The sequence below is a fragment of the Manis javanica genome, chromosome 6, assembly GCF_040802235.1.
Source record: "Manis javanica isolate MJ-LG chromosome 6, MJ_LKY, whole genome shotgun sequence".
Classification (NCBI taxonomy): domain Eukaryota; kingdom Metazoa; phylum Chordata; class Mammalia; order Pholidota; family Manidae; genus Manis; species Manis javanica.
Window position 1 is genome coordinate 122133533 of NC_133161.1, and position 24693 is coordinate 122158225.

General features: G+C 37.5%; 1 protein-coding gene across 2 annotated transcripts in view; it reads right to left on the reverse strand.

Annotated features, from left to right (window-relative positions):
* CNTN5 (contactin 5) overlaps window positions 1-24693 on the reverse strand; it is a 1232567-nt gene that overhangs the window by 283457 nt on the left and 924417 nt on the right. For both annotated transcript variants that reach the window (XM_073239418.1, XM_037025637.2), the window contains one exon: window positions 5032-5134. In XM_073239418.1, coding sequence (XP_073095519.1) covers window positions 5032-5134 — 103 coding nt within the window. The remainder of the gene's footprint in view (window positions 1-5031; window positions 5135-24693) is intronic.

The following is a 24693-nucleotide window of genomic DNA, read 5'->3' on the forward strand; positions in this document are numbered from 1 at the left end:
GCAGTGTGGGAAAGAACTTCTACTGCCTCTGCTGATAACACATTTTCCCTGTATCAACTTTTTTTCATCACAAACTTCTACATTATACCCAATCTAATTCTGCTGGTTTAATCCCATACTGTTGAAATTTCACCCCACTTCCCTACCTTGTCGAAACTGGAGAACAGCTGTGAGCAGCCTCTTGATGATAATCTTCCATATGTCTAAAACAAGCTTTTCTTCCAAAGTAATTAATTCCCTTCCCTTTTTTTATAGTTTGTTGTATTTCTCAAGCCTTTATGCACCTTTGCTTCCCTATGGAACCTCTTTAATCATTTCCCATTTTTCTAGGAAAATTCTACCTTTGCAGAATTTACCAGTACCAGACAGAGCATGTCATAGTCCATTCACGCATAGTTCTATATTCAGTATTTTATGATTCTACTTGCAGAGAGATTTCTAGTAGTGTCACTAGAAACTCTTGTTGGATTGCTGCATTGCCCTGTAGAGAAACTGTTTGACTTTTGCTAAATTCAGATTTAAGTAAAAGTCTCTTTAAAAGAAAACTTGCAGCTTGTAGCTTTCCTACTGACTTTTTTCTTAACTTCAAGTTAGGCAGGTTTGTGAACTGTATGATATTAAAAGATAGTGAAATTCAATAACCTAAAATCATTTGTCTTCTGTTGTTTTCCTTTGAGAACACAAAAAAAGTCAGCTTAAATGTCTTTAAATTATCTGTGCAACTATGGCTGTGTTCATTTACATTCTCTAAGTTACAAGAACCAAGTATCTTTAGAGACAGATTTTATGGAGGTAAATGAACTTTTTGAGAGGAGTAATATCACAGTTTGTGAGCAGTGGAACAGAATTTTGACATGTTCTGAAAGTATGACCAGTTAACAATAAAAAAAATTTCCCAGTTTGGCCTTTCAAAGGTTCATGAGATCATGTCATGGGTCAGAGAAAATTCCAGAGGAAGAAAATTGGCCTTTATTATCGTTTAGTCTTAGTTTAAAGTTGGGGCATGAAAGATGGGCAGTAAATCTCTCTAAAGATAAAAATAAATAAATAAAATCTCTCTAGATACATGGCTGTTGAGGAAAAAATCGCTCAGGGTGTATGCTTCCGCTCATGTAATGAATAAGACTGAATCCCAGTTGATGTGATTCTCAATTGGCTAAACATATAAAGAGAGAATGGCATCTCTGAGAACAGGAAGTGTGGAAATCTCCGGAAGCTGGGACATTGCCTGGCACGTAGTTGATTCTCAAAACCTCCGGGCTTGTATTCAGTTCTAGGTTCTTTCAAGATACGTCAGCCAAGTTGTATTCATGAAACGAGCTATGGAAAGCGCACCTCTTGCTCTCTTGGTTCCTTCGAGTTAATGAATGAGTGATTTTTCCTGGAGAGAGAAGGTATATCGAGGAAGGCATTTGACTAGATGAATGACATGATAAAAACAGTGATTTCTAATAGGAAATCTGGGTTGCTCCAGCAAGGCTGAGAGGAAGCAAAGGCAGAAACAGTAAGATTTTGTGCTCATGAACTTTTCCTTGTTTGTCTTTCAATACATTTTTGCATTAAACATCATTCTCTGTAATACATATTTTCTACTTTGTCCTACATCCTAGTATTTAAATATGGTAAATCTCTCTGATTCTTAACCTTACTCTACCCCTCAAAGAAAACAAAAAAAGCAAACCCTTCCAAAGGGTCAACAGGTAAGGGAAGTTTTTGGATTGTTTTTGTGAAATAGTATGACTTAGACATGATAATAAGTTTGAGAGTAAAACCAAAGGAGGAAGACAGATGGTAGGTGTAAGGGAGAGAGAAACTGATGCAGTGAGTCAAGAATAGGCAGGAAAAGTAAGGACAAGAATGTGAATATAAATTTGGACATAAGCAGGTAAAGATGAGAGGGCAAGAGATGGAGGTGTGGAGTGGATGTCGGTGGATTTATTTGCGAGAACACGAGTTAGATAAAAGGATTTATGCATGAGGAAGCTGCTATCTATTATTTATTATCTGTTAGTAAAAAATAGTTGATTGGGTTAAGTGAGCACAGTATTTCTGAGTCCATTCATTCCTTCAACAAATATCTCCTGTGTGCTGCCTCTGTGCCAGGCATGGTGGTAAGATCTAGGAATATGCAGGTAAATAGTGCGGTCATGATCCACACACTCTTGGGGCTTAAAACTTAATGTTGGGGACTTGCTAGTTATTCTGTTTGCCTCCCTAGCCTGTCACCCTACTCTTCCTCCAGACTGTCCGCCCTGTTTTGTGTGCTGCCAGCTGCACCCTGTGAGCCTGTAAGGCAGCTTCTGGTGGCCTCCAGCCACAAGAGCCACAGAGAGGAGCAGAAGGCAGGAAGAAAAAGAAGCCAGGATACGGGTTCCCGGAGCCCTGCCTCAGCTGCACTCTTGTGCTGCATCTCTCCATGGCTTCAGCGACTATACTTCCTGCTGGGTGACCCCTGGGCCACCTCCTAAGCCCAGCTCCCCGGGGATCTGGGACACTATGTCCTCCCCCTTGTTTACTCCAGTTTAAGGTAAGAAAGCCTCTTGTTGTCACCAGTCTACAAGTGTGTCATTCTCCTTTTGGCCTTCATAACCCTGCTCATAGATCTTCAGTTTGTGCTTTCATGCAACCCTTTTAAACCATCTGAGCTGGATCCTGTTTCCAGCTGGATTCCTGACTTATACAGAGAAAAAAAATTTTGAGTAGAGAAACACATGTGTAAATAATTTAAAACTATATTAAAGATTATGAAGAAAATATACAAGTATTTAGTTAGAGAGTAAAGGATGTGACTTACATAAAGCAGTTACAGATGGCCTCTTTCGAAGGTGACATTTAAGTTGAGGCCAGAGGATAAGTGGGAGCCAGCATGGAGAGAACAGCAAGTGCAAAGGCCATGAAATGGAAGAGAGCTTAATATGACCTCTGCCAGAATTTGGTCACACTACTCTATGAGAAACATTTGCTTAAAACACTCTATCTGGAGAGACCAAGGGGAAAAATCCACTTGACTGCAAGTTTCTGATCCATATCTAGTGACAGATACCAAAGTTCTTGGACAGACAATGGGGCACCAGAGAACCATGTACTTGTGAAAGTGAGAATCAGCTCAGGGGAGCTCTGGGAACTAAGCAGATGCTCAGGTATTAATTTGAAGATGTTGTGATCATGTTGGGACACAATAATGATATATTCCACATGATAATGTGCTATAAAGGAATTAACATATGTAAAGATGTTATTTCTTTGATCTTGTTTATTTCACCAGAGTGGTGGGTTAGTCTTTAGGTAGAGAATGATCTCTTTATAACATTTTTTTCCCCCATAATGTGACAGTTCACAGAAAGGATATCAAAGGAGAAGCAGAGACCTTCTTGTCAGATTATGTGTCTTTATCTTCCCTTTGATTTATTCATGTTTTGGGGGTAGGGAGTATCAGAGAACAAGTAGAGAAGTATTAAAAGAACATACTCAGACCATTGGATCCTACCTAGAATGAAAGAGACTTTAAGAATCAATTTACTAAGCATATTTCAAGACTTTCAAAAGCAAATACATCTAATTTATTAAATAAGCCTGCCTGGGGAAATATCTCATATTGCTTTTTTCTCTATAAATCCAGTTCTCTAATTTGTTTAACAATGTGACCTCTTGTTTGTGGCTTCCATGCAAATTCTAGCGTTTAGGAATCATTTAACTGCAGGATATACAAAGACCTTTGGCATTAGGACAAAATACATTGTTTTTGTATTCATCAAAATTGGCTTACTTGGGACATATCAGACATACTTGACACTATAACATGAGCAAATGGTGAAGAACAAGACTTCTAAGGTGTTATTTAGTCTTTTGTGTTAAACTAATATTTGTGGGTTTGGAAGTCTTCCTCAGATAGGTGTCCCAATTCCTCCTAGATGAATTTAAGGTCTTGAAATATTTCTACTTTTAGGCATCTTTTGCTTAATAGATGAATTACATAATAATTTAATTTGTCTTTATTCTATTATGATTCTGCTTCCATTCAGATTTCAATAGAATTGTACATATGTGTTATTTCAGTCAGTCTTGAGGTTAGAAACTGAGGTTTACCATGTTCATGCCATAACCCTCCTCTTACCAGTGGAATTTTTTGTATTTACTAATACTTTCCTCTTCCACAGGCTAAACTTGCTGTAAGCACATTTACATAGTATGTTTTAGCTGCAAGTACTTTATAGTATGCTGTGGGAGTTGCTCACCACAACTAAAGCTAAATGATTAGTAACTCTGATAGAGATGCATTTATGCAAATTATAATTATAGAGTCTAGAAAGGATTCTGAGGTCTTATCACCCTGAAAAACAAAACAACCCCCTTTTCAAAGTGAATCATAATGCTCTAATCAAATATAATCAAAACTCACTCCTGCCTCTACATCGAATACTCTTGTTGCAAACATCATTGATAAGTGATTATATATCACAATTTAAACTGTCAGAAATAGAATCATTAAGTAGAAGGCATGAGAGTGTGATATAAATCATCTCTGACTCAGGGAATGCTTATATGTTGCACATATTAACATCCGGTGCTATCATATTATTAGTTCAGGAGATACTGAGCTAGTCAATTGACTCAATAGAACTATTTTATGATTTTTATGCTGTTGTCTTGTATTTACCAGAATCTATATCCTATACATGAGGAACTGATAGCATCTTATCCTTTATCCTCTTCTTATTTATATCACTGCTGAATTTAAGAACAATGCTGAAATTTTAAGACAAGTAGGCAAGGATATGCAAAACTCTTCTTTTATTTAAAGAAGTTTCCTTTGTGTTAAAATAGTGACACTACATAGATTACTGTTCACAGAAATGACTAGAGAAATAATAATTATAATTGGTCACTTCAACGATTCCCACTTGCCCTTCTTTTAAAAAATGAGTAGTCATGAAGAAGGTTCTGGGAAAATGAAACCTACCAAAATAAGTGATCAAAAAAAAAAAAAGGTCACAAACAATTGTGTCTAATTATGGAAGAATATGTACTTACTTGCCAAGTGCAAAACATTCCATCTTAATAGTTATCCCCTTAGCAGCTGTGACTGTGAAAGGAAAATGGACCTCAATTTTCGGCTCATATTCTCCCATCACACCTGGGAAATAAAGAACAGTCTTTAAGCATAAAATGAATGTCACAATTTCTTTCCAGTCCTGGAGATATCACATTGAAAAGCACTGTGGTTTGGTTGTTAATGTCTGTTTGACGACTGCTAAATTTTTGATGCATTGGAATAAGAAATACACTTAAACCCAGTCATTTTGCTGACATTTTAGTCTTCCCTTAAGGATTGGAGTGCATATATATTCAATACCATTTAAAATAATATTCACTGAAAGTGTTCATCAACACTGGTAGTTTAGTTATTAATTATATTACAGAGGAAATAAATATGAACATTTCCCCTGGTAAATAGTTGTATTGATCTTTTTAGTAACTAAAATTATCAGAACTTTATCATTGCCAAATAAATAAATATTTATTGTCAATATATATTTACTGAATATATATAATATGCAAGTATTTTGCTAGTTATTGTGGTAAATACTAAGATATATAATCTGTGGACTGCACTCTCAAGTACTCTACAAGTGTATTCATAAAGAAAGAAACAATATATACTCAAGTCTGGGAGAACAGCTAGATATCAAAATAACTGTAATGAAAGATAGGAAGTGAGGAGTACCATGAACCAGGTGTTCTCAAAATACAACGTGCAGTTAAGGGGATTATAATAATAGTTAGGATCTGGATAAATGGGGAAAGATAGGAAAGAAAGAAAATCTAACAGTAGGAAGAAAGACAAAGAGATGGGAAACCACCAGAAATAGGAATATCAATTTTCTGGCATGTTGGCATGAGAAGGGAAATAATATGAGGCAAAGTTGGAAATATAAATGGAGTCCAAAACATCGAGGGCCTTGGTTATTAGAGTAAGACATTCAAACTTTAATTTGTAAATAATTTGGAGCCACTGGGGTTTTGAATAGGCAACTGGCATTTTGCTAGTATTAACTCAGGCATCCCTGGAGCTAATCCCCCCCCCCCAAAATAATGCCAGGTAGAAATAATAATAGCTTAGACTTGAATTACAGTAGTAAAAAATGATAAAAGGCACTAGGTAAGAAAAACCAAGACAACTGAACTTGGCACACAGGAGGGCTTCTAGGGATAAGGATGTGGGCCTCCTCAATAATAGTGCTGAAGTTTCCAGCTTGGGCAGTGGGTGATGTCAATGAAAGAAAAAAAAGAACACAGCCATGGTACTACAGCTGACGCCTTTCATCTTCAGAGAACTGAGTTTGATACTTGTAAGATATTTAGAAGAAAAAATCTGAGCAGATAATGCAATTAAAGGATGAAGCTGAAGATGGATTCTGAACAAATAACACACACTTCGTGTCATCATTTAGAGGGGTACCAGAAGCCCTGTGGTGGGAGAGGGCTTTCACCTATTTCAAAACCCAATGCACTGGCTCGAGCCTGGTGAATTCTAGTGTTAGTGCCCTCAGGCAGCCCTGGAGCTAATTTCCTCCTGAAAATAATGTCTAGGTGATCCCTATTTGTAAAGCACCACAGAAGACATGGTTATGATTTAGCACAGATGCTCCTCTGAGGATCCTGTACATGTGTTCGGGGGGGTGTAGATCTATGGGTATGGATGCATGTACAGGTCTGTGTGCACGTCTAGCTCTGTGGGTAATCCCTTTGTGTACGTGCATGTTATAAGAAAGTAGAGGAGAAGAGAGGCAGAAACCCAGACAGGGGAAGATCAATGCTCTAAGATACGAAAGCAAGATGCACTGAATATGCAAGGGGAAAAAAGGTTACCTTTGACACAGAAAAGTTCTATATGTTTCTTTGTTTGTTTGTTTATTGATTAATTGATTGATTGATTGATTTGAGATGGGCCTGGAAAGAAGAATGTGGGCAGCTTTACTTGGAAAGTGTTTAAGTTCACTTAAGGACAGGAAAATTATCTGTTTTTTATTAGCTTTTTGCAAATCAATCAGAGAGAAAATATCACTGATACTTTCATCAGAGACTGGGCTTCTGGATCTGTACTGATGACTAGATGGTACCATCTCCGACAGGTCAATGACCTGTGTGTCTTATTTTTCTAATCTGTAAACTGAGGGAATGCAAGAGAATTACTACTATTGTAATGTTCTGCTCTAACAGGCTAATTCTCTCAATTGCTTCCTACACTAACACTCACTGAGCACCGAGAGCCTGATACATAACATGTGAATGAGTGGTTAGTACGATTTTATTACTCAAAACAGATGTTTGAGCACTTCCTCACTACCTCTTTCTCACTAAGGATTTTCTCTTCTACTTCTCTTTTATAGTCTTCTCCCTGCTTTCCATCTTCCTTTTGTTTATTCCTCATGACTTCCTCTTGTCCTATGTCTCTGCCGAACAGAAGGAGTTAGTCTGCTGGTGGTGCTGGCTGAGTGTGCCCAGTGATGGCAAGTTAAGTTCTCTTACTTGTAAGTTCCCACATGAGGGCTCCCGGGCATCCTGTTCAGTGGCGACCATCGACTGCCGACCTGAAACAGTCCCTAGGGGAGGCTTCCCGCCTCCTCACACACTGTAATATGCTTGTTTCTTATCTGCCTGTTAATCTGATGATTTAATAATACATGACTCATCATGGTGCTTGCTAGACTTACACTTGTGCACAGGGCCCTGTGAGGGCTGGCAGCTGCTGAGCACTGTAAAGTATAATGGAGGGCAGTGAAAGTCAGACTGAATTTAGGTAATATGTCTATGTGTTTCTAGTAAACGTTTTAAAGGTATTTCTGAAGAAAGGGACCTGAATCTTCAAAGCTTCAGTCATCTGTTTTGATTTTGTTTCCTATCCTACATAAAAATTCCCTTCAGAATCTACTTTTATACTAATATTTGTGTACTCTCTCTATTAAAAAGCACCCTTTTTTTTTGAAATGTAATTGTACATTTCAGGCCCCCTTCAGAAGCTGTATCTTCCTCTGAATAATGCCAAGATATTACAGAAATAATTGGTTAATAGGAGCCAGACTCACATATTCTCTTTTCTCCTCTAAATAATGCTTGTGAAATGCAAAGACACTCTTTCATAGATTTAATCCTTAAGAATGACTCAAAGAATGGGCACTCCTGATAATGTTTGGGAAGTAATTTTGTCCAGGTAGAGTCTTAAATGATTCCCATATGGCCAAAGTTATTGTTAAGCCTCACTCCAGGGCCCAAGAGATTTGCTAATATATGAAACAGACATTAAAAATAAAATTAAAAGGTTTGAAGAAGAGGCTTCAAATTATATGACCTAATTTGAGTTGCACTATAAGAAATACCTAGTTCTTTTTAATTTTACTCTGATGATAATGATATAAGGACAGATAAGGAAACTCTTTAGATATGTCTTGCTCTTTAATATTTGGCCCCACTAGGAATTAAGTTTTGCTCTACATTTCATGAGCTAGTTATGTTAGAGCTAAAGTTTACCTTAGCTTATATAATTTGCCCTCTTTCTTTTAAAGAGAGAGCTAAGAATCAAAGGGATCAGGTAACCAGCCCATAGTCCTATAGAAAATTGCTGGTAGAAATGGAGCAAAAATAGGAGTTTTCTGACCTTCAGTCCACAGCTATATTCTTGACATCACTCTGATGAGGAATTTCAATCACTGAGTATAAGAGTCCAGGCATATCACATTCCCACGTCAACCACTGATTACCTGCCATGGTTACCTGGACTACTTCAGCTGCAATTTTTAATTCCTCAAGTCATATGCAGCTTAGCTTATGATTTCTTTTGCTGGGTAAGGTTTGATGTTGAAAGTAAAGAAAATAGTTTTAAGACATACAAAGATCAAACTATTAGGCTTATCTCTTCAGTCAAGGTAGCTCTTATTCTTTTTTTTTTTTTTGAGAGGGCATCTCTCATATTTATTGATCAAACGGTTGTTAACAACAATAAAATTCTTTATAGGGGGGTCAATGCTCAATGCACAATTATTAATCCATCTTAAGCCTAGTTCTCTTCAGTCTCCAATCTTCTGAAGCATAACGAACAAGTTCTTACATGGTGAACGAATTCTTACATAGTGAATAAGTTCTTACATGGTGAACAGTACAAGGGCATTCATCACAGAAACTTTCGGTTTTGATCATGCATTATGAACTATAAACAATCAGGTCAAATATGAATATTCGTTTGATTTTTATACTTGATTTATATGTGGATCCCACATTTCTCCCTTTATTATTAGTATTATTATTATTTTTAATAAAATGCTGAAGTGGTAGGTAGATGCAAGATAAAGGTAGAAAACATAGTTTAGTGCTGTAAGAGAGCAATTGTAGATGATCAGGTGTGTGCCTGTAGACTATGTGCTAATCCGAGCTAGACAAGGGCAATAAAACATCCATGGATGCAGAAGCTTTCTCTCAACACAGGGGGGGGTGAGGTTCTAAGCCTCACCTCTGTTGATCCTCAATTTCTCACCTGATGGCCCCCCTGCAACTGTGCCTGTCTTAGGTTGTTCCTCCCTTGAGGAATCTTACCCGTCTCTGGCTAACCAGTCATCTTCCGGGGCCATACAGGGAAATGTAAAGTTGGTAAGTGAGAGAGAAGCCATATTGTTTGAAAAGGTTAGCTTTTTACTTCTTTGCAGATTTATGCCCTGTGGCTTCTATGCCCAGCACTTGTCTCGAGGTATCTTTACCTCCTGGAGGAATTATGATACTTGGTAAATTCGATAAGAGGCACGAATTCTATTTAAGGGTTGTAATTAGGAAGGAAGAAGAAAAGCTATAGAGGTAGCATATGGAAGAAAACATGGGAAGATTGATTATTTCTTTGACATGTCTTCTTGTAGAGTACCTTAAGCATGTATAGGTTTTAAACTACTAACTAACTTGTGTACACATATTAACATAATAGGAATACGGTGACATAAACAAAGCAAATCTATAATTACCCGCCATCTTCAGTGAAGCCAAGAAACCCATTTAGGCACCCTAGGCATTTGTGAAAATTAGTCTATGATATGATGGATATTGTCCAACTGTACTTGAACAGTCTGAGAGAAGTCAGACAAATTAAAGCAACCCATTTCGGGGATCTGTTCACATCCCATATGTTCTTTTAACCGCAGATAGTCTATAGTTGTAAGATTTTGGAGCACTACAACTTGCACCCCTCACAGCTCCTGACTGAGTTCCAACAGAACAGATCCACTAAAATTCGTTGTCTCACTGCATGCACATGCCAGCCTAGACATCTCCCTCCTCATTCCAGTGGCAAGTCCAGGAAATGGTGGTGTGGACACAGCCACAACCGCAGCATTGCCTGGATCCCTCTGGAGGCTTTTTGATGATCATCCCCCGGCACGAGTCCTCCAGAGAGTGCTGAGGCTGGAAGCTCCTCCTCATATCGTATCTTAGTTCATTTTCTGGGTAGCCAAGCTAGGCCTTGGTCTTCTGCATAGAAACAAACAGACCCTTTGCCCACACTTTGACATGCCCTCTATACCACTGTGTAGAACTCATTGGAGGTCAGCACATAGGAATTGCTTTTTTCATTATAATTTTTTTAATTTTTATTTTTATTAAGAGAAAGGAATATTATCATAAAGAGTACCTCCATAGCTGATCATCTGACACCCTTTAAGTGATCGACATTAAGGATATTTAAAGCATGTGTTAATCTTTGATTTACCAATTCTCTTATCCTATCAAGGAGTAATCCCACTTTTCTTTCTTTCTTTCTTTTTTTTTTTTAATCTTTAATCTACACTTACATGAAGAATACTATGTTTACTATGCTCTCCCCTATATCAGGTCCCCCCTAAAAACCACATTACGGTCACTGTCCATCAGCATAGCAAAATGTAGAATCACTACTTGTCCTCTCTGTGTTGTACAGTCCTCCCTCCCCTTTACTCCTCCCCCCATGCATGCTAATCTTAATATCCCCCTTCTTCTTACCCCCCCTTATTCCCCCCTGTCCACCCATCCTCCCCAGTTCCTTTCCCTTTGGTACCTGTTAGTCCATTTTTGGGTTCTGTAATTCCGTTGCTATTTTGTTCTTTCAGTTTTTCCTTTGTTCTTATACTCCTCAGATGAGTGAAATCATTTGGTATTTCTCTTTCTCCGCTTGGCTTATTTCACTGAGCATAATACTCTCCAGCTCCATCCATGTTGCTGCAAATGGTAGGATTTTTCCGCTTCTTATGGCTGAGTAGTATTCCATTGTGTATATGTACCACATCTTCTTTATCCATTCATCTATTGATGGACATTTAGGTTGCTTCCAATTCTTAGCTATTGTAAATAGCACTGCGATAAACATAGGGGTGCATCTGCCTTTCTCAAACTTGATTGCTGCATTCTTAGGGTAAATTCCTAGGAGTGGAATTCCTGGGTCAAATGGTAGGTCTGTTTTGAGAATTTTGATGAACCTCCATACTGCTTTCCACAATGGTTGAACTAATTTACATTCCCACCAGCAGTGTAGGAGGGTTCCCCTTTCTCCACAGCCTCGCCAACATTTGTTGTTGTCTTTTGGATGGCAGTTATCCTTACTGGTGTGAGGTGATACCTCATTGTAGTTTTAATTTGCACTTCTCTGATAATTAGCGATGTGGAGCATCTTTTCATGTGTCTGTTGGCCATCTGTATTTCTTTTTTAGAGAACTGTCTGTTCAGTTCCTCTGCCCATTTTTTAATTGGGTTATTTGTTTTTTGTTTGTTGAGGCGTGTGAGCTCTTTATATATTCTGGACGTCAAGCCTTTATCGGATCTGTCATTTTCAAATATATTCTCCCATACTGTAGGGTTCCTTTTTGTTCTATTGATGGTGTCTTTTGCTGTACAGAAACTTTTCAGCTTAATGTAGTCCCACCTGCTCATTTTTGCTGTTGTTTTCCTTGCCCGGGGAGATATGTTCAAAAAGAGGTCACTCATGTTTATGTCTAAGAGGTTTTTGCCTATGTTTTTTTCCAAGAGTTTAATGGTTTCATGACTTACATTCAGGTCTTTGATCCATTTTGAGTTTACCTTTGTATATGGGGTTAGACAAAGGTCCAGTTTCATTCTCCTATATGTAGCTGTCCAGTTTTGCCAGCACCATCTGTTGAAGAGACTGTCATTTTGCCATTGTATGTCCATGGCTCCTTTATAAAATATTAATTGACCATAAATGTTTGGGTTAATTTCTGGAGTCTCTAATCTGCTCCACCGGTCTGTGGCTCTGTTCTTGTGCCAGTACCAAATTGTCTTGATTACTATGGCTTTGTAGTAGAGCCTGAAGTTGGGGAGTGAGATACCCCCTACTTTATTCTTATTTCTCAGGATTGCTTTGGCTATTCGGGGTCTTTGGTGTTTCCATATGAATTTTTGAATTATTTGTTCCAATTCATTGAAGAATGTTGCTGGTAATTTGATAGGGATTGCATCAAATCTGTATACTGCTTTAAGCAGGATGGCCATTTTGATAATATTAATTCTTCCTAGCCATGAGCATGGGATGAGTTTCCATTTGTTAGTGTCCTCTTTAATTTCTCTTAAGAGTGACTTGTAGTTTTCAGAGTATGTCTTTCACTTCTTTGGTTAGGTTTATTCCTAGGTATTTTATTCTTTTTGATGCAATGGTGAATGGAGTTGTTTTCCTGATTTCTCTTTCTATTGGTTCATTGTTAGTATATAGGAAAGCTACAGATTTCTGTGTGTTAATTTTGTATCCTGCAACTTTGCTGTATTCTGATATCAGTTGTAGCAGTTTTGGAGTGGAGTCTTTAGTGTTTTTTATGTATAGTATCAGATCATCTGCAAATAGTGACCGTTTAACTTCTTCTTTACCAATCTGGATTCCTTGTATTTCTTTGTTTTGTCTGATTGTCGTGGCTAGGACCTCCAGTACTATGTTAAATAACAGTGGGGAGAGTGGGCATACCTGTCTGGTTCCCAATCTCAGAGGAAATGCTTTCAGCTTCTCGCTTTTCAGTATAATGCTGGCTGTGGGTTTATCATATATGGCCTTTATTATGTTGAGGTACTTGCTCTCTATTCCCATTTTGCTGAGAGTTTTTATCATGAATGGATGTTGAATTTTGTCAAATGCTTTTTCAGCATCTATGGAGATAATCATGTGGTTTTTGTCTTTCTTTTTGTTGATATAGTGGATGATGTTGATGGATTTTTGAATGTTGTACCATCATTGCATCCCTGGGATGAATCCCACTTGGTCATGGTGTATGATCCTTTTGATATACTGTTGAATTCTGTTTGCTAATATTTTATTGAGTATTTTTGCCTCTACATTCATCAGGGATATTGGTCTGTAATTTTCTTTTTTGGTGGGGTCTTTGCCTGGTTTTGGTATTAGGGTGATGTTGGCTTCATAGAATGAGTTTGGGAGTATTCTCTCTTCTTCTATTTTTTAGACAACTTTAAGGAGAATGGGTATTATGTCTTCTCTGTGTGTCTGATTAAATTCTGAGGTAAATCCGTCCGGCCCCAGGGTTTTGTTCTTGAGTAGTTTTTTGATTACCGTTTCAATTTCTTTGCTCGTAATTGGTTTGTTTAACTTTTGTGTTTCTTCCTTGGTCAGTCTTGGGAGGTTGTATTTTTCTAGGAAGTTGTCCATTTCTTCTAGGTTTTCCAGCTTGTTGGCATATAGGTTTTCATAGTAGTCTTTAATAATTCTTTGTATTTCTGTGGGGTCTGTCATGCTTTTTCCATTCTCATTTCTGATTATGTTGATTTGTGTTGGTTCTCTTTTTCTCTTAATAAATTTGGCTAGAGGCTTATCTATTTTGTTTATTTTCTCAAAGAACCAGCTCTTGGTTTCTTTGATTTTTGGTATTGTTTTATTCTTCTCAATTTTGTTTATTTCTTCTCTGATCTTTATTATGTCCCTCCTTCTGCTGACTTTTGGCCTCATTTGTTCTTCTTTTTCCAGTTTCGATAGTTATGATGTTAGACTATTCATTTGGGATTGTTCTTCCTTCATCAGGTGTGCCTGGATCGCTATATACTTTCCTCTTAAGACTGCTTTCGCTGCATCCCACAGAAGTTGGGGCTTTGTGTTGTTGTTGTCATTTGTTTCTATATATTCCTTGATCTCTATTTTGATTTGTTCATTGATCCATTGATTATTTAGAAGCATGTTGTTAAGCCTCCATGTGTTTGTGAGCCTTTTTGTTTTCTTTGTAGAATTTATTTGTACTTTTATACCTTTGTGGTCTAAAAAATTGGTTGGTAGAATTTCAATATTTTGGAATTTACTGAGGCTCTTTTTGTGAGCTAGTATGTGGTCTATTCTGGAGAATGTTCCATGTGCACTTGAGAAGAATGTATATCCTGTTGCTTTTGGATGTAGAGTTCTATAGATGTCTGTTAGGTCCATCTGTTCTAGTGTGTTGTTCAATGCCTGTGTGTCCTTACTTATTTTCTGCCTGGTGGATCTATCCTTTGGGGTGAGTGGTGTGTTGAAGTCTCCTAAGATGAATGCATTGCAGTCTATTTCCCTCTTTAGTTCTGTTAGTATTTGTTTCACAAATGCTGGTGCTCCTGTGTTGGGTGCATATATATTTAGAATGGTTATATCCTCTTGTTGGACTGAGCCCTTTATCATCATGTAGTGTCCTTCTTTATCTCTTGTTACTTTCTTTGTTCTGAAGTCTATTTTGTCTGATATTAGTACTGCAACCCTTGCTTTCTTCTCACTGTTGTTTGCCTGAAATATGTTTTTCCATCCCTTGACTTTTAGTCTGTAGATGTCTTTGGGTTTGAGGTGAGTTTCTTGTAAGCAGCATATAGATGGGTCTTGCTATTTTATTCATTCTATTACTCTGTGTCTTTTGATTGGTGCATTAAGTCCATTTACATTTAGGGTGACTATTGAGAGATATGTACTTATTGCCATTGCAGGCTTTAGAGTCGTGGTTACCAAAGGTTCAAGGTTAGCTTCTTTAGTATCTTACTGCCTAACTTAGCTCGTTTATTGAGCTGTTATAATCACTGTCTGGAGATTCTTTTCTTCTCTCACTTCTTATTCATCCTCCTCCATTCTTCATATGTTGTATGTTTTGTTCTGTGCTCTTTTTAGGATTGCTCCCATCTAGAGCAGTCCTTGTAAGATGCCCTGTAGAGGTGGTTTGTGGGAAGCAAATTCCCTCAGCTTTAGCATATCTGGAAATTGTTTAGTCCCGCCATCATGTTTAAATGATAGTCGTGCTGGATACAGTATCCTTGGTTCAAGGCCCTTCTGTTTCATTGCATTAAATATATCATGCCATTCTCTTCTGGCCTGTAGGATTTCTGTCGAGAAGTCTGATGTTAGCCTGATGGGTTTTCCTTTATAGGTGACCTTTTTCTCTCTAGCTGCCTTTAAAACTCTTTCTTTGTCCTTGATCCTTGCCATTTTAATTATTATGTGTCTTGGTGTTGTCCTGCTTGTATCCTTTCTTTTGGGGGTTCTGTGTATTTCCATAGTCTGTTCAAATATTTCCTCCCCCAGTTTGGGGAAGTTTTCAGCAATTATTTCTTCAAAGAGACCATCTATCCCTTTTCCTCTTTCTTCTTCTTCTGGTACCCCTATAATATGAATATTATTCCTTTTAGATTGGTCACATAGTTCTCTTAGTGTTGTTTCATTCCTGGAGATCCTTTTATCTCTCTCTATGTCAGCTTCCATACATTCCTGTTCTCTGGTTTCTATTCCTTCAATGGCCTCTTGCATCTTAACCATTCTGCTTATAAATCCTTCCAGGGATTGTTTCACTTCTGTGATCTCCTTCCTGACATCTGTGATCTCCCTCCAGACTTCATCCCATTGCTCTTGCATTTTTCTCTGCATCTCATCCCATTGCTCTTGAATTTTTCTCTGCATCTCTGTCAGTATGTTCATGATTTTTATTTTGAATTCTTTTTCAAGAGGACTGGTTAGGTCCATCTCCTTCTCAGGTGTTGTCTCTGTGATCTTTGTCTGCCTGTAGTTTTGCCTTTTCATGGTGGTAGAGATAGTTTGCAGAGCTGGTACGAGTGACAGCTGGAAGAGTTTTCCTTCTTGTTGGTTTGTGGCCTTCCTCTCCGGGGAGAATAGTGACCTCTAGTGGCTTATGCTTGGCAGTGTGCGCAGACAGGGCTTCTGCTACCTGCCCGGTTGCTATGGAGTTTATATCTGCTTTTGCTGTGGGTGTGGCCTGGCTAGGGCTGCTCCTCCAAAATGCTGTAGCCTCGTTGGAGGGGGAGCGGCTGGGAGGCTATTTATCTCCGTAATGGGCCTCTGTGCTCCCTGTTGCCCAGGGGGTTAGAGTGCCCAGAGATTCCCCAGATTCCCTGCCTCTGGTCTAAGTGTCCTGTCCTGCCCCTTTAAGACTTCCAAAAAGCACTCTCTGAACCAAAACAATAACAGCAACAACGAAAGAGGTAAAAAAAAAAAAAGGAAAAAATGCGTGATTTTCTTTGTCCTCAGGCACTGGTCTCAGGCACCTGCTCAATGGTCTTGTTGCCTTGTTTCCCTAGTATTGGGGTCCCTGTCCCTTTAAGGCTTCCAAAAAGCACTCGCCAAAAAAAAAAAAAAAAAAAAGGGAGAAACGCGTGATATTGTTTGTCCTCAGGTGCTGGTCTCAGGCACCCGCTCACCGGTATTGCTGCCCTGTTTCCCTAGTATTGGGGTCCCTGTCCCTTTAAGGCTTCCAAAAAGCACTCACCAAAAAGAAAGAAAAAACCGCTCCGGTTTCTTTCCACCCGCTGGGAGCCGGGGGGAGGGGCGCTCAGGTCCCACCGGGCTGGGGCTTGTGTCTTACCCACTTCGCGAGGTGCTGGGTTCTCACAGGTGTGGATGTGGTCTGGATGTTGTCCTGTGTCCTCTGGTCTCTATTTTAGGAAGTTGTCTTTGTTATATTTTCATAATTCTATGTGGTTTTGGGAGGAGAGTTCCTCTGCTCTACTCACGTCACCATCCTGGCTCCTTCTCCCGCTCTTATTCTTTTGATAGCCCCTAGTATTAAGCTAAATATGCTCAGGAGATACTGAACTGTCTTCACCTGTTGCCCCCACACCTGTCTTTTCTGGCATAGTTGACTGCTGTACTTTGGACTTGCATGACATTAGAAGATGACCCCAAATTACCCTAATTCCTAATAAACAGAAGCCTTCTGGCTGAGAGCACATTACTCTCCTATGTCTTCACAGTTGTTGATTTTCTTATTTATTCCAATTACTCACAAAGAGCTAGGGTGCTTTTCCCTGAGTGCAATGCAATTTAGACCAGTGTTTCTCCAATTGTATTGACAATAGAGAGCCACTGACATCAGAAAAATCTGGAAAATTTAATGAAATTCCAGGCTACTGGTTCCAACTCCAAGCCTTGTGATATTCTTTGAAAGTTGGGGCTACAGGCTCTATATTTTAATACTTTCTCTATATGATTTTATATACATTAAGGAGACACAATGTTGGACCTGCCTTGATTCTAATTTTTATCATTTACCTGTATTTTTAGGATTAGAGTGTAGCATCTAAAATGCCTGAAAAAAATGGCATACTGAGAGTTTGTAATCATACTTCATTTATTGGTGTCCTGCCCTAATGGCAGGGCAAAGTATATTCAGCTTGCATATACAGGTACTCAGATCAGAGCTGGCTTTTTTCCTGTCTGGAAACAGTTCCTATTGGTCAGTGTCCGTGTATTACCAGTTGTTAAATATTTCAAATAACACTTCTCTCTCCAATAATATTCATTTTTAGGGTCAAGAATTCAGACCCAGTAAACCTTAAAAAACTGGCTTAGCTAATGAGTCAGAAAGGTTTGGCTGATCGTTTTCTTATATCCACATAGTGAGTATTTACATTTTTGTTTTCATTGTCTTTGCCAATTGTACTCAATATCTGTTTCTTATCTCTCAAGAATAGCTGTCTTCCCAGCGTTTCTTTCAGGACATGCTTCTCCCACCTGACCATTTTAGTTGAATGAGAGCCACTGTCATTCTTAGGTTCTGCCTCTTTGGCTGTAGCTGTTATCTTGTTAGGGGCACCTGACCTAAGCTTGGCGGCTAGATTACCCCACTGCCCTAGACAACAATGTTTGACTCATAGATCAAAGTCAGGACTTTTGAACTAGGAACCAGGAAGTCAAAGTGTCAATTCTTCCTTGGTGGCAAAAATGTACCTGGACATCTGAGAGCGACTGCACTGCAGGACGGATGTAGTCTGTCACTAAAGAGAACTAAGACAATTTAGATGAAATTAAGTCAATGCAGGTAGAAGAGAGAGAAAGAGAGCACAGGGCATGTCAGTTCTACATGGGATTTAGTTTCGTGCCTTTCTCGCAGTTAAATAACATTACTTTTCTATTTTGCTTAAGTTATTTGAAGTAAGATTTCTCAGTTGCAACCAAAAGAGTTCTGACTGACACCTCACTGGGCTCAGCACGGCCAGTGGTGACCTAACGTCAGGTTCAAGGCTATAAATTATATGGATTCCAAATCTATCATATTCTAGATTAGGCAAAGGACAAAATGGAGTAGATTTATACACACATATAAATCTTACTAAAAGAAGAAATTTGAAAAGTACAGATGAAGTACTATGGGAGTTGAGAGGAATAAGAGATTATTGTCTAGGAAAAGTGAGGGAAATGGGGAACTGCTTTAAGTGGATGATTATGACAGTGGGATTGGAATTGAAGATATGATGGTAGAACTTCAGTGATTCTCTGGTGGAAGGAACAGTGGAGACATGGAAGTGAGATTCTATCCATAATTTATCAGAAATTAAATTTTATTACACTGAGTATGAAGGGGTAGTGAGAAATTTTAAATAAGTGGGAGCTAGATGATAAAAAAATATCTAAGTATGTTATAATAACTCATCTATTAAGATGCCTCAGTCATGGCTTGATAAATTCGCAGAGCACTCATTCAGAAACAAAGTTTCAGGAATCAATAGGCATCTGATTTTATTTACAGATATGCCTGAAATTGGTATTATACCTACTCATTGATTACACAGTGGTAAATTAAACACAATAAATATATGAAGATGTACCTGGGAGATGCATCAAAATGAAGGCCATATGCACTGAGCTATAGTTTGCACACTATATGGTTTGCATGCTAAAATGTACTGAAATTATTTGATGAAGTGTCTTGGGGATTTTCTTTTACTTCACCAGAAAATATGTGATGTCAGAATTCCCTATATTATTTTTATTTTGTAGTCCTTGAGTTTCAATAGATGTTTCATTTGCAATTATTTTCCTTTTTACTGTCTTTAGGAATCTGAATATAAATGTAAAATTATTGTGCTATGTAAGCCCCTGGTAAGGCAATGAAAACCCAGATAAATAACAATAATAAATAATGATGATAATAATGATAAAAATGAGAGCGGGAAGAAGGAAATAACTGAATAGTTCACATTATGCCTTCAGATATTGTGCTGATATGAGACATTCATTGTACTCATCTTTTCAGGCATATTAAATATCAACCTGTGATTTGTAGATAAATGATGCAAATCCCAACTCTAGCTCTGGCTCTGTTAAAACACTGAGGCAATCATAGAACCTCTCTGGCTGTTTTCTTGTGTACAATGAGAATGCTAATATTATCAAGGGTTTAGAAATCTAGTGATATGGTAGGGAATATATATTGCACATTAACATATCCCTCTTTACTTACTGTATTCAAATAAATTAAAAGTTAAAGTCTTTGGAAATTCTGATCACATAGAAAAATGTCCAGATGCCTTCTTTTCAATTCCCTAATGAGCCCCGGATAGGGAACAATTTCACAAGCCTAAACAGAGAGGCAACATATTGTTTTCTCACCTCAAAATGTGTATATTACCCTGAATCAGTTTCTGGAGGTGAGTCATTGCTATGTAAACAAAGGGATTGAAGGATCTCCTGACAATAGGAAGTATATGTTTCGTGTTATCTTCAAATAAATGCACCATTATGAGTGTTATTCATCTAGGGAGATTGAGAAGAACTAGAGAGCTTTATTCATTAGGAGATGTTTTTCATCACTATTATATGTATTCTGAAAATCAGAGAAGCCAATAGATGTTTTCCCTTCTCAAGCATCAAGAATAAATTGATCAAAGGGCTGCCACACACTGTAATTGCTTTCCTCTGATTACTGAATTTTAAGACATATTTTCTTCTGTTCTTGCCACTGTGATTTAGGGAAATCTACCCATCTGTCTCTTGCATCATCTGAGGGTTCATTCCATATACATCAATAGCTAGGAAAAAGAACTCATAAAAGTAGAGCCTAAAGAAAGCAACTGTATATTTTTCAGAACATACATATAAGCTATTGAGCACAAAAATGATATGCTAGATAGAGAAAATTTGAAAAATTTGATAAGAGAGTGTTTAATATTAACTTTGAAAGAAAAGTATGTTGAACATACCCCTTTTTAGAAAAGGAAAATGTTTGCAGTTTGATAATACTCATTATTTTAAACACGGGTGTTTTTTTTTCTTAAGTTTTGACTGTTTGAAGTGTGTGGCCTCTTCAAATATGAATAAAAGAGAGAGAAAGATCTGGTCCCTGCTAAAAATTCTGTACTTTGACTTTTATAAGATGTCACCAAGACCTGATTAGCTTTGAATGAATTTAGGGTCCTTATTTCTACTTCCAAGGACCCTTCTTTGACAGCTAGTTTGACTAGGCCCTGTAATAATGGGAGAATAACTATACTGACTCTAAAGAAAGTTAAATAAAAATAAAAATATAATGTTTCAGAATGACACATAAAACTCAATCCAGTAATTAAATGCTTTTAAATCTCTAAATAATTCTATAAGCATGTTCCATTCTATAAGAGTCCTTTTAAATTCTGATTTAATTAGAAACTGTATTTCTATCAATTCATTCAAATATTTTTTTCTACCAGAATTTTTTTTTTCCTCATCAAAAAGAGAAAGTAAAATGCCTGAGAAACATGATGGTCTTCCCTCACTGCTTTAAACTCATTAATTGCTTTCTCCACAGTCTTTTCTACAAGAAACTAAAATTATGTAGTGAGATACAAATAAGGTAAAGATGAGGCGAGGCAAATCTAAGTTATGAGAAAGCAGTTTCTATACACACAACATCTGGGAGTTAGGGAGATAGATTCGAATCGGAGGGTAAGACTAAGCCTATTGGAGAGCAGAAAAGTATGTAGCTGGTTCACACTATTTGGGGAAGAATAAAGGGAATAGCTATATATTCCTGCCGCTAAGATTCCTACAACTGTTTGTATTCAGCCACATTCCAGGCCCCATAAAGTCATGCCATATTGCAGATCCTAATCTTAGATTACTCTAATATCTCCTTTCTCTTATCATGGTATGTATTTTCTGAAAACATGTTAATTAAGTTCTTATTTGGGTTTACTTGAGTGAACTTCTGAAACTACCTAAAACACTCACCAATACTGCCTTTTATATCAAAATTTTTAAATCTTCAGAGAAATTGTTACTTCAGAAAAGTTTCTTACCCATGGCTGTCTATCTATTCATGCAGTAATCACCAAGTCGAGGGACTTAAAATATCCTAGAGGACTTAGTTCTGCCAGCTCAGTTGATCAGCTGCCTAGTTGCATAACTTTGGGAGAAAAGGTGACAAATGGGTTGCTTTAAACTATTATTAAAAGTTTATTTTTACACTTTAATATGCAAAGATTGTTTTCTCACCTCAGTCTTGTTATTGAGAATGCCAGCATTCCTGCTGTTAGCACTCAGGTGAGATACTAAACATACCAGATCCTGATTTACTCTGTAAACAATTTACCACATATTTTATTTTACAAACTCTTACTGATTTCAAAGGCTCTATGGATGATATGGTTCAAAAGATACATATTTCCAGAGGGGGAATGTCAATTATCACAGCCTCATCACAGAGCTTTATGTGCATTAAAGACTTTAGATGTAAAGAGAGAGAATAAACATTTCGAACACCTGCTTTAAGTCTGGTGCTGTGTTAAGTGTATGCAAGTCAATTGTCACTTAAACCTTACAAACACAGCAAGGTAGATACAATTATTCCTATTTTAAATATGAGGAAATGGCATATTGGAGAGGTTAATTAACTTGCTCAACATCACTGAGCTGGTAAGTGACAGGGAAGGGGTTCAAATCTAGCCCTGTATTAATTCTGAAGCCAACTTCCCCTCATTATTCTATGCTGCTCCCCAGAAAAAGTTGTTTGCAAAGCAGAATGCTGTTAGTCATTTCCAATTTTGTAGAAAACTAAATTATACTTCAAATATTACTTTCTCAGGAAGTCTTTCCTGACTCTCAACCTCTGTCCCTCTCCACCCAATCAGGTTAATCTCTATCTCTATATACATACATTATGCACATATATATTATGTATGTGTATGTATGTATGTATAAGTGTATGTGTGTGTATACACACAGACACATACACACATATATATACATATATACACATATGTATATATGAAAAAAAAAGTCATAAATGGAGATATTTGGCCCCCATTCCCACCCTACAAGAGCAAAACGAGACTTAATTACAGTTTCAATTCGTTCTGGGAACGTGATCTTTTAACAGCTGATCTGAAATTTCCTGATCAGCGGCAGTGAGGTAATCTGCATGATAAAAACCTTTCCCCTTAATAAAGAACATATCCTGGCCTGAAACAACCTTTCCTTTTCTTTTTCAAATAATTTCCTTGCCCTACCCTTCCTCCTATAAAAACCTTCCTTTTTATACAGTCCTCAGAGCATCTCTATTTGCAAGATGGGAGGCTGCCTGATTTATAAATTGCTCAATAAAGCCAATTAGATCTTTAGATTTGCTAGGTCTAATTTTATTTTTTAACTAAAGAAACAGACTACTATAAAGTTTCTCCATTTCTCTGCTATCAGTCAGTTGCCAGATTCTGTTCATTTGGTGCCATGACAGGTGCACATACAACATAAAGAGCAGGAAGAACTGTGTCCATGTTGGTTTGTATCACATGAATGTATATGTACATGTATACAAAACAGCACTGTTTCTATAATATATATGTATAGTACTCTGTTTCTATAGTACATATATATTATATAAAAGTGTGTGTTGGTGTATATAGGTACATATATATACATATTATAGTACTCTGTTTCTTTTTTGTAACAGTTAAAATCGAGTGTTCAATCTGCTCCCACTTGTATTCCTTTGCTGGGTATCTGTTTTTTCTTCTAATCTATAAGCTCAACCAGGACAGGTCACATTATTTTGTTCCCTTTGTGCTCTCAGCGCCTGGTACAAGATTAATGCTCAAGAATATTTGATAACTGCACTAGTAAATCTACTTGTCATCAGCTATGTAGAAGAAATGTGATAGGTGACATAAGAGCTCACTTATTTTTATGTGTTTCAATGTTTATGTTCTCTTTTCATTTGAAAATAACTGAAGGTAATTTTCTAATCTGGAATCTTAAAAAATCTATGTTTTGTTTTAAATTGTTGTAGTGTGGTCACATGAGAATATAAAATATTTGTGAGTGAATAAAGTGATAATGTCTCTCCATTTTTCCATAATCAATTGCCAAGTTCTACTAATTTGGTTTCTACAACTTCTTTCCTATCCACTCCTTTCCTTCCATTCTGATTGTCATAAGTTTAAGTTGGATTTCCTTTCATCCAGCTCATAAGCTTTGGCAGTGTGGAGATCCTCTGTGTCATGAATGGTGGTCATTACGCCTCACAGGATTAGATATAAGAGAAAATAGAAGAGACATTTGAGATAGAGTTTAGACTCCTCGTGGTAAAAGTCTTGCTGTAAAGGAGGATCAAAAAAAGAGGATAGGAGCTGGAGGCGGGTGTTGAATCAAGAAATGGTTCCTTTCACAATGGTAAATATTCCAGCATGTTTCCATGAGAATGGTTCAGCATGGAACAAATGATTCTTACAGGAACGAGGGATATTTCTAGAAGAAAACTCTTTGAATTAGGTAAGAAGGCATGGGTCCAGTGCACAGAACTGCCAAGAACAGGTCATTAGTCATAATAAGAGGTATGATGGCATAAATGGATACCAATAAAGGTAAGATGTTATAGTTGCTGCTGGAAAACTAAGTAAGATCATAAATTGAAGCCAAACACATTTCAATGTTATATATTTTTTCTATCTCACAGTCAGCTGCATAGATAACAACCATCAAACAAATGGGACGGAAGCTGAGGTTGGGGTTAGAGATACACCAAGTGCTTAAAATATGATAGAGAGATTGGAGAATACACCGAGTTGAGAGTGTATAGAGAAAAATGTTTATAATGGGCGACTTTGCAATCTAAGCTAGACAGGGAAGGTATTTGAGGATATGAGCATATGCTGGACCGTGAAACAGTGGGTTGGCTAAAGGACTGGGGAGCCTAAGAGACTGAAGAATTGTTTGAGTAGAAAGTGCTAAACAGGATTAATGAACAGAAAAGACTGGGCAAAGAGATGTTTACTTAAAGCTGAGATTTTGATGAAGGCAGAATGATTGGTAATGGCCAACTCTGTTTCATTGTAACGGATAGCTAAGGCAGGATGGAGTAGAAGTTCATAGGGAGCACAGAGGTCAAGAAACTGAGAGGTCAGGGCATTGAATGGATTGTGCTGTAAATATGGATGTCACCAAGACAGAGTATATTCTGTGTATGAGGA